Raw genomic sequence first — 9,596 nt, 5'->3', positions numbered from 1 at the left:
ACGGGGCACGGGGCGGGGAGCTGCGGACACGGCGCGGGAGCCTCTGCACCCCATCATCGTGAGGTGCCGCCGCTCAGGCAGCGCTCGGCCGCCCGCTGTGGGTCCTGGTGCTGCATTTCCCGGCAGGCAGCGGGACTGTGCTCTCTTTTGCCGCCATCTTGAGGCGCTGGGGGTGAGGCGGAGCGGCGCCGCGGGCCGGGAGCGGGTCGGGGGGTGTCGTCCCCGCCGTGGGGCCAGTGGCGGGCGCGGGGCTCCCGGGGCGCGGCGGATGGCGCGGTTTGGGGCGGCTACAGGGCGGGATGGCGCCGATGCGCGGCGGATGGTCCCAAGTCGCGGGTCGGGGCCCTCGGCCGGAGCGGGGCTGAGGCGGCTGAGCCGTGGGGAAGCGGAGGGTCCCGGAGCTTTGGGTGGCTCCCGGGTGGTGCCCGGGTGTTCGGGCTCCCGCTCGCCTGGCCGGGCGGAGCTGCCGGTCTGAGGCTCATGGCTGTGTGTCGTTTCCAGGCCTGCCGCGACCGGGGCTGCGGGGAGACACCATGGCCGGGAGGTGAGTGACTGGCCGAGGTGACTTTCGGCTTGCTGAGAATTTCTGAGAGTGTTAAAGCAGTGGGCAGTGAACAGTGTTCCTGTGGCTGCTCTCGTGTTCCAGGATGTTTTCTCTGCCCGGTGTCCTGCTGGGCCCTGTTACACAGGCACAGTTGCGTGTCCCTGTTCTGAAGTCTCTGCCTTGAGCAGGTTATAGTTGCTGTTACGACGTGCCACGCTCTCCCTGGCCTGTCAGTAAATGTCAGTGTAAAATTGATGGTTTTGTTAGCACGGTGTTTGTGAACATCCAGTGTACAGTAGAGCTTTGATATACACTGTGTCCTTGAGTAATGGAAGCAATATGTTTTTTCCTTGAGTAAATTTCCTGTGGTGCCACCGTTTTTTCTGAAGGATGTATAGAATGAGTTTGTAGGTGGAGGGATAAATCTGAATACTCTTGAGTTGTCTGGAGAAGCTGTGGATGCTCCATCCCTGGAAATGTTCAAGACCGGGCTGGAGGGGCTCTGAGCAACCTGGTCTAGTGTGAGGTGTCCCTGCCCGCGGATATCTGTCCCAGAACTGGATAGTTTTTAATGTGTCTACCAACCCAAACCATTCGATAGTTCTGTGAATGACAGCTTTATGTCTTAGTATTTATTCCTGGGTTTTATCTCCTGTTACACATGTGGTAGGTAGAACTGGATACGTCAGTTTGATCCTGCTGTATCCCGGGACAGGTGCTGGGTGCACTTGGGACAGACATGCTGTGTACACAGTGTGTGGGACAAGTTTTACAGTGACTTCACCTGGGCAGTGCAGACAGGACTTTGTCGTGAAGAAGTGCTGCAGAATTTGTGTAACATGTGTGTCCAGTGGATGTCAGGCTCTTGCTCTGGCTATTAATTCCTTTGAGGCTACAAATTAGAGGCAGTTCACACCTTCTGTAGCAGTAACTGCAATATAAGAGACTTCTTGTGCTGTGTAGAAAAAAGGGAATGTTTACTCATCACTGTTAGTAGCAGAAGCATTTGGAGTTTATAATGAAGCCTGTACTGTAGTGCCAGGAGTTTGACAAGCAGAAAGATGGAAAGTTCTCATACGTACTTCACGTTCCAGATACTCAGCTTTCCTTTGTTAACTGAACGTAAGGATTTGTAGTGATTTGTAAAAGTGGGGCTTTTCTTCTGCTAAATTTCTACTGGTGTGGAATTAGTTTTTGCTGAAACACCATGTGTTTTAGTTTTACTTTTGTTACTTTGGACGGAATTATAACTTGCAGATGTTTTCCTTGTCTTTAGGCTGTGGTGCAAGGCCATTTTTGCTGGCTACAAACGTGGTCTCCGGAACCAGCGGGAGCACACGGCCCTTCTGAAAATTGAAGGTGTTTATGCCCGTCAGGAGACAGACTTCTACCTGGGCAAGAGGTGTGCCTATGTGTACAAAGCTAAAAAGTAAGTAGTGTTTTATTCTTTCACTGAATTAGACAATGCCTGTAACAGCTTTTTTAAATGCTATGAGATAATGATATTATGTGAAATAATATCATTATTATAATAATAGTAAGTGGACATTGGTCTAGTTAAAGATGGCTATGGAACTAAATTACTGAGGTGCCTTAAAGAAACCACTTTGTCACTGCTGGTGACAGCAGAGCTGTGACTGCCCTGCTCAGCTGTCATTTCTGTCCCTTTTCCCAGCAACACGGTAACCCCGGGAGGCAAACCCAACAGGACACGCGTGATCTGGGGCAAGGTGACCCGCGCCCACGGGAACAGTGGCATGGTTCGTGCCAAGTTCCGCTCCAACCTTCCTGCCAAGGCCATTGGACACAGAATCCGGGTGGTAAGTGGATGTGTTTTAGCAAGAAGATATTTATTGGCAGGTTTTGGGGTGCCTTTTAATTCCACATGATATGAGGGAACATTTGAACTGTGGTTTTGTTCTGTTGCTCTGGGGTGTTAACCATGGCTCAGTGACTGTTCTTTTGGAGCCTGGAGAGACTTATTTCTGGCTTCCTGTGCTGAGGGGATTTGTCTTGTTGTCAGGGGTTGTGTGCTTGCTCAGGGTGTCTGGAAGGGCTCTTCAAGTTCCAGGACTGAGCTCCTTTCTAAAACTGCCTTGATTTCTTTCTCCCCAATCTATTCTGTGTATTTTAGCACCTGTCTACTCCTCTACCAGTTAGATTTTTCTCTTACCTCACAAATGTTTTAACTGAGGGCTGTGCTGTCCTGTCATGGCCACTCCCACTTGCTTCACATTTGGTGTTTTAGCCACAAGGCTTCAGTGAGATTGTCCCTTTAAGTCCCTAATCCAGAGTCGTGATGTAATATTTTCTTAGTGATGCTGTCAAAAAAAGAAGCAGAGGGGTGCAGTCCTTCCTTTTTGTTTTTCTCCTGAGCCTTGAAAAAGCACAATAGGAGCAGCGCAGATAAATGCTGAAATCCATAGCCATGGAAACTCTTGCTTTTGGAGCACAGGAGGGTTGGCTGCCACGGAGTCTGTGCCACCAGCAAAGTGCTACTGCAAGGCACTGAACCAGCTGTTGGGCTTTTCCATTCTCACATCTCTTCTGTATAAACTGGGGATTGTGTTTATAGCATTTGAAGAGATTGAAGGTGTAGATTGTAACTGCAAAACTTGTGTTTAAAACCAAGATTTTTCTAACATGATTCTCTCTGGTTTTGTGTTTTACAGATGCTGTATCCATCTAGGATCTAAATTTTTATTGAAAATAAAGTGGAGAATCTGTTTAACTTTTGTATATTTCTGTTTTTATTACCACTACCGATTTTAAGAGACTTCTTTCTCAGTAGTGTATCAGAGTTGACAGCGCAGACAGCAGCGCTAAGTCCTAGAAGGTGCAATGCCTCTTTCACATGTGAAAATAGTAGTTCTGGCAGAATCGCAAATAATGAGCCCATGTGTACCTGGGCAGCACATGTGCCTGTAGTGTCTGTGCTATATAAATTATTTAAACACATTTTCATTGCATGATTGTCATGCCCCTATGGAAGTGTTAATGCTGGTTTCCTGGCCAGCCTTATCCCAGCGTGTCATGTGAGGCAGTGAGCATCTACACAGCACTTTCATAGTTCTTTTAAGTTTGTTGAGCAATAAGGTGATGAAAAATCAATTTAAAGTCTTGAAGTGCAAGGCTCAGTTTCTTTTCTCTGAAAATCCTCCCAAAATAGTGGGGAGTTTGAAGGGAGGCTTGAAGCAGGTGCAGGTTGTTGTGGTTGCTGTGATGTCACAGTCCCAAAATGATGTGTGGATAGGCTACCCTGTGAGGGCGGTTCCACATACTCAAAGTAGTTCCATCATTTTTCAATGCATCCTTAGTCAGTCAGGCAGGTGAGTCTGTTGGCTCAACTGTAGCTCAAGCCCACTCCAGTGCAGTCCCTCCTTCCCAAGGGATGAGAGCTTCCTTCTCCCTGCCTGTCCCTGCTGCCAGGGAGCCCTCTGAGCTGTTGGCTTTGCACATCTCCTGCAGTGGGCTGGTATTTCACATTCAGTGGGCTCTTCCTTCTGAAAGAGGTGGAGTAGTTGTGTGTGTAGAATATATTGTTGGGAAGACCAAAACTTTATTTTTAAGTGGAATTAAACTTGACCCAGCTACTCAGCTCTGGTATAGAAATTATTTTGCTGGACTTCAAGATCTAATCCTGCAAGTGCTGTCCTTCACAGCAGGAGGGCCATTGCCATGGAAAGCTGCATCTTTTTAACATTTAGAGAGAAACTGCAGCTTTTGGAATGTTGGGCCAGGTCAAGTAGGGCTTTTAGTCCACAGCCACCCAGAGGCTGGACACTGGAGTCAAAGAAGGATGGATGGAATTTCTATCCTTAGGCATTACAGAGGAAGGAGGAGGAAATCTGAGCAAAATGGACTGTAACAACAGGTTCGTAGGCCTGTGGTCACTGTCATATAGTTGGATTTTGCTGATGAGAAGGTAGTCCTTTTGAGTTTGATGCAAGATGCCCAAAAATATGTAATCATCCCTTCTCTCTCCCCTGTACTGGACTGCAGAGGTAAAAAGCCTGTTTTTGGGAGGTCCAACCCCAAATAGCACATGGCTGCAATTTGTGAATCTTTCAAAACTGCTATTTCAAGTTTATTTGGTCCCACCAAATGCATCGTTGGCTGCTCAGAGCAGCAGGTGTTAGCTGTTCTGAGCCTGTGCTGTGCAATTGCCTTTGCTACAGCCATCCCCTCCGTTCCTTTCCCCAGCAGCACACTAAACTGACGTGTGAGAGGAAGCTATGGCATCAAAGGAGCCAGCCTCCCTTGTGGACAGAACCACCTGGGATTTCCTCAACCTACTGGACATGCTGGGGAGACGGAATGGACGCGTGGGTGTGATGGAGGTGGACGATGCTGAGTCAAGAGCTCCCTCATTGCTGGTGGATTTTACCCGGGACCTGTGTGGCACAGGGGACATCAAGCACAAACCACAGCAGGCAGAGAGTGAGGGAAAGGAAGAGGAGGATTTGGTTCCGCCACATCTGATTTTTATGCTGTGGCAAGCCAGTGTGTTGAAAAGGCTCATGCAGTGGGATCACCTGGAGGAGGCTGTCCGGGATGTGAGGAACCTCCTGCCCTGCCTGCCAGACGTGCTGGTGCTTGTGATGATCCGTCCTGACTCCCAGGAGCAGCTGGACCAGGCAGTGAGAGCTCTGAGGAGAATGCAGTGCGTGCTGGATGGAGCCCTGCAACTGACTGTGGAGACAGCAATCTATAGCCCAGGCCAGCCTGGAGGTGTCATGGAGGCAAAGAGAGCTGCCTGTAGGGCACTGAGAGAAGCCTTGAACTGCCATGAAGGTAACCTGGTAACACAGCTAAACACAGGGGTGATGGATGCAAAAACATGCTCAGGGCAGAGTCTCAGGGACAGTGTAGACTGAAGTGGTGCTTGTTGACTGGATTCAGTTACAAGAAGACAGGCTGGACTTTGCAGGCAATATGAACCAGAAATGAGAATGAGGGTTTACATGCTGGGATGATGATGGACAATGTGTCTGAGCCAAGTACATGCTCTCTTCCAAGTCAGATGGTGTTGGCTCTTCTTGCCCCAAAACACACGTGGCAATGTAAATGCTGCTCGGGGTAAGAGCTGCAGTTCTGACTCCCTGCTGGGGCTTTCTGTGATGATGTTAACAGCTCCACGGTCTCACTGACCTTGAGTTCTTAATTGGAGGGATGTACCAACCTTTTTGGGTGGCCACAGGTGTTCTATCGTTTGTGTTTCCTCCCCTAGAAGTCGACTCCCAGGAGCCATTCGTTATTTCACTCCCGGAGCTCAGATACTGCCGTGTTCTGCCTGAATGTAGGCAAGAGAAGGTATCAAAGACAGATGGAGAATGAATTCCCTTGGGCAGCAGAAACTGTCAGGTTGGTTTTAGCACTGTTGTATTGGATGTCCCTTTGCAAAACACTTCCCTCCTGGTGCCTTGCTTGTCTGCTCAGGCCTTCTGCATGGATGTGATTCAGTGTGTGTTCAGTGCCAGAAGGGGACACTGTGCCCTCAGCATCACACTGGCAAAAAGCTCAGAGTTTGCTGCATTGGCTGAACAATCTGCCCCAGGAAACTTCTACCAAAAATCACTGAGTTTCTGTCTTGCATTAAATGCCTTGCTTATCAAGATGTCCCTAAGAAATCTGTCCCTAATTAAACAGCTGTCAGCAGAGAGGGAATCAGAGCAGGCCAGAGGTCTCTGGATTTTAAACTGCCCTAAAACTGAAATAGTGAAAGAAACTCAGACTAAGGCCTAAGACCATGTTTTCCCAGGAGAACCTGGATGCAGGAGTCTCTGGTATATGGTTCCCATCAGCAACAAAGCTCCTGAAACTCCCCAGGGTTCTTTGTAGCAGGGAGTTGACCTTACATACAAGTGGGTATACATCCAGCAGATTGAATTACTGGGATGGGTTATTTGGGATGGGAGGAACTGTGGGAGTAGTAGATTATTTATAAGTCCAAGTACTCACATAATAGTTGAACTCACCTCCCATCCTCTCTGAGCATGATGAAGCACTATAGGTAGCTGCATTTTTTTGCATTGGGAGTTTATATGTATTTTTTCTCTGGTGTTTCTTGTAGATCTTTTGTCATCCAAAGATCTTCATTATCATCAAAAGAAAGATTAAAAACCTGATATTTATCTCATTTGTCTGTGTCTGTGTGTATCTATAAGCTTTAAAGCTTATATTTAAGACTATGAAACTTGCTGAATCTGCAGGCTTGTGCAGTATGGTACAGAAGGGATGGGATTTGAGGATGGTGCAGATTCTGTAAACCAATGTTCCTCAGAGGAACAGTCCTCCAGGTTATTTTTCAAATATGGGTCCATTCCACTTCCTTAGGGATGTAGCTTTATGAAGCAAAACAACCTTGCTCTAAGTGTTCGGGTGGTGCTGGTGCTCAGCAGACTTGGATGAGGTTACCCATTGCTCTGTTTTGGAAGAGGTTTTCCACAAGCATTTCCACAAGATGAATTTTGCCTTTATAAAGGGAAGAGAACCTGTGAGCTTGGCTCATGCCAAGAAGGGACTTTGTGGGAAGGAGGTAAGAAGGTGCAAAAGGCAGTGTGAGGGAGGCAGGAGGACCTGTGTGCAGTGGTCCCAATTATTGGCCCCCAGCTCGGTGAGGTCTGAGGTGATTTTTAAGAGGTGCTGCAAAAGGAAAGTGCAGAAATGCTGGACTGCTATTGCCGAAAGCATGTTTGTACTGGGAAAGAAGGGAAACTGGTGGCTGTGAACATCTGGTCTTGGGTCCTGTTGTCAAACCAAAGGCAAGGGTCCAGCTGAGGCTCTGGCAGGACAGCCAGAAAAAAGGCCAGAAGAGGCAGCTTGATCCTTGTGTCTGATTTCATATTATTGCTAGTTCTGTAACATCTTCCAGTGGAGGATCCAAGAATAGAATAGACTGATGGGTGGCCTCCATCTGTCTCTAAGGGGGCAGGCAGAGACATCCCTCCTATTCTGTGTTTAAGACTGACCAACACTTTGGGCTCTCTGCACATGGCCCTGTGCCAGGTTTCCATCCTGCACTTCAGCCGTACCTTCCTAAGCCACTCTGCCATCCAGAACAGGATGGTGACTCAAGAAAACAAAAGGAAACTTAGGATAACTGCAGAGATGGACAACTTTCAGAGAGAATAGAATTTTGGAGAAAAGAGGCAAGAAAAAATGTGAGGTTCCCCATCAGGAAGCCAGGCTGTTTCCCAGCGGTAGGGTGCCAGGGACTTCCCAACTTTATTTGCTTATGGAGTGTAACCTCTGCTGAGCAGAGCCCAGAGGGGTGTGATGACTTGGATGGATCTAGGCTGGGGCTGAGCTGGTACAGGCTGCTGTGGGACCAAAACTGAGGCTGCCTCAGCTGGCCCTGGAGGTGGCTGGGTCTGGAGTGAGGGTACCTGGGTCAGAACAATGTGATCATCCAGTTTAGATTCAGTTGTGACTGAACTTGTCACAGAAAGAGTTCACGTCTGGTTTGATACAAAGTTTAAAAGCTCCAGTGTGTGAAAAGTGCGAGCCAAGGAGGAGTGAGCAGAAGGCAGGCCAGAAGAGAGTCAGTGGGGCTGGGATGTTGGGGGCAGGAGTGGGGTTTGGTGTATTATCTTCTCTCACAATAATCTCCTCTGCTACTTTCTTGGGGGACCTAAGAAGATCTCCATGGATGAAGAGCTCAGCGAGTGCTAGTGGTCTGCAGCAATGCCCTGGTAGCAGCTGTAGTGCTACACAAAACAGATGTTTTCCAGCATCTAGTAAGGATGTGTTTTTTCAGAGTAATAATTGCAGCAAGTTCGGAGAACAGATCAGTGGAAGAGCAAATGTGCAAAGGTTTGCTGAGGCTTAGCTTGTCTGCAGCCAGTTCTAGCTCCTAGCAGGCTCAGAGGCTTTTCCAAGTGTCCCTGTGAGCACCAAAGCTACTGAGAGGAAGAATTTAAGGAGCTGGGTTGGGTCATTGGACATGAGGTTCAGAACAGCTCCTACAGACTCCTTGCTCATTCAGCCTCTCTGCTCTTCTGTCATCAAAACTGGCACAAGAATCCTTGTTCCCTGTCATCTTTCTACTCTCTTCAGAAGAAAGGTTAACCTTGGTAAGTGCAGTGGACCTTTGCTTTTGTTTAGGCTTCAAGGCACTACAAATACGCCAAATTTGTTTCTCTGAACAAAGCATCTTCTCCTTTGTAGTCGAAAATTAACAGATCTTGTGTCTGCTCTGGCCAGCTATGGGCATATGTAGGGGATGTGATTACTCTCACTTAGGGCTGTCTATAGTGATTCCCTACAACTGTGACTGTAGGATGTTTGATGGAGTGTCAGGTCTTCTAAATACATGTGTGTTTTTGCTCAGATTCCTGACAGGAAGACATTTTGTGGGGGGCTACAAATGCTGCTGAGCTCATGGCTGCCTCTGAACTGTTTGAGTTGTACACAAAGGGAGATAAAGTTGTATGTGCTATTAGATCTTACCTCTGTTAATGAGTAAAGAAATGTAAACAAGGTTGTTTGGGTATTGTGGGTGACATTCACCTTTCCAGTCAGCCTCTGCTGGCAGTGATACCTGTGTACCCAAAACTAACTAAAGAATTGCTGTGGCCAAGGAAAATAGCTTTATATGTTCCCAATTATTATTTTTTAGCAGCTGTTATTGCAGTTTGAACATTGGGGCCGCTGCAGAGAAGTAGCCAGTGGTGTGCTTGAGTTAGGAAGAAAACCTCATTTTTTCTATATCTTCTCCGCAAGAATTATCTTCATAATTCTGGGGAATTGCCTGCTAGAAAGCCAGCTTCCCAATGCCTGAGCCATCTTGGCATCTCTAGGCGAGTCACTGGCACAGTGCCACTCTAAAAGAGCCCTGTGAGAGCCCTACTGCTCTCTGGTCTGCACATCAGTCAGATTTCAACCAATACCGCCACACCTCAGGCTATGCTGGCAGCTCATGAGAAGTTTAAACACTCTGTGGATCTTATTGTGGCGGTTTGCAGGGAGATGAGTGTTTTTGGGGACCAGCATATGTTCCAGTCCCCTGCTGCTGCTGCTGCTGGCACAACTCATGATGCTGATTACACCC

At 47.9% G+C, this 9,596-nt stretch overlaps 2 protein-coding genes across 6 annotated transcripts; both read left to right on the top strand.

Moving 5' to 3' along the window:
* The first annotated feature begins 59 nt into the window (after window positions 1–59).
* On the top strand, window positions 60–3,275 carry RPL35A (ribosomal protein L35a). Its single transcript, XM_085069308.1, has 5 exons — window positions 60–172; window positions 502–544; window positions 1,821–1,973; window positions 2,220–2,364; window positions 3,217–3,275. Exons 2-5 carry the CDS (start codon window positions 534–536, stop codon window positions 3,238–3,240), a joined length of 333 nt encoding a protein of 110 aa, XP_084925434.1. The 5' UTR covers window positions 60–172; window positions 502–533; the 3' UTR covers window positions 3,241–3,275.
* An 86-nt stretch (window positions 3,276–3,361) lies between these two features.
* On the top strand, window positions 3,362–6,683 carry LOC146433224 (uncharacterized). Of its 5 annotated transcripts, XM_085069304.1 has the most exons (4): window positions 3,362–4,418; window positions 4,751–5,338; window positions 5,775–5,908; window positions 6,618–6,683. In XM_085069304.1, the coding sequence occupies exons 2-3, from the start codon at window positions 4,780–4,782 to the stop codon at window positions 5,879–5,881; spliced, it is 666 nt and encodes a 221-aa protein (XP_084925430.1). In that variant the 5' UTR covers window positions 3,362–4,418; window positions 4,751–4,779; the 3' UTR covers window positions 5,882–5,908; window positions 6,618–6,683. The 5 variants fall into 5 exon arrangements, with proteins under 5 accessions (XP_084925430.1, XP_084925432.1, XP_084925433.1 ...); XM_085069306.1 differs by having other exon boundaries at window positions 3,362–3,873; window positions 5,775–6,683; XM_085069307.1 differs by having other exon boundaries at window positions 3,362–3,873; window positions 4,748–5,338; window positions 5,775–6,683.
* The last annotated feature ends 2,913 nt before the right edge of the window (window positions 6,684–9,596 follow it).

The sequence above is a fragment of the Lichenostomus cassidix genome, chromosome 9 (genome assembly GCF_008360975.1).
Source record: "Lichenostomus cassidix isolate B80296 chromosome 9, HeHo_3.0, whole genome shotgun sequence".
NCBI lineage: Eukaryota > Metazoa > Chordata > Aves > Passeriformes > Meliphagidae > Lichenostomus > Lichenostomus cassidix.
This window is presented reverse-complemented; position numbering and strand designations above follow the sequence as displayed.

Excerpts from the sequence above, each read along its gene's own strand:
- LOC146433224 (XM_085069306.1), top strand. The coding sequence starts at position 4,780 with ATGGCATCAAAGGAGCCAGCCTCCCTTGTGGACAGAACCACCTGGGAT. Across the intron at positions 5,339-5,774 it reads AGCCTTGAACTGCCATGAAG|AAGTCGACTCCCAGGAGCCA; the intron begins GTAACCTGGTAA and ends TTCCTCCCCTAG.
- RPL35A (XM_085069308.1), top strand. Across the intron at positions 1,974-2,219 it reads TATGTGTACAAAGCTAAAAA|CAACACGGTAACCCCGGGAG; the intron begins GTAAGTAGTGTT and ends CCCTTTTCCCAG. Across the intron at positions 2,365-3,216 it reads TTGGACACAGAATCCGGGTG|ATGCTGTATCCATCTAGGAT; the intron begins GTAAGTGGATGT and ends TGTGTTTTACAG.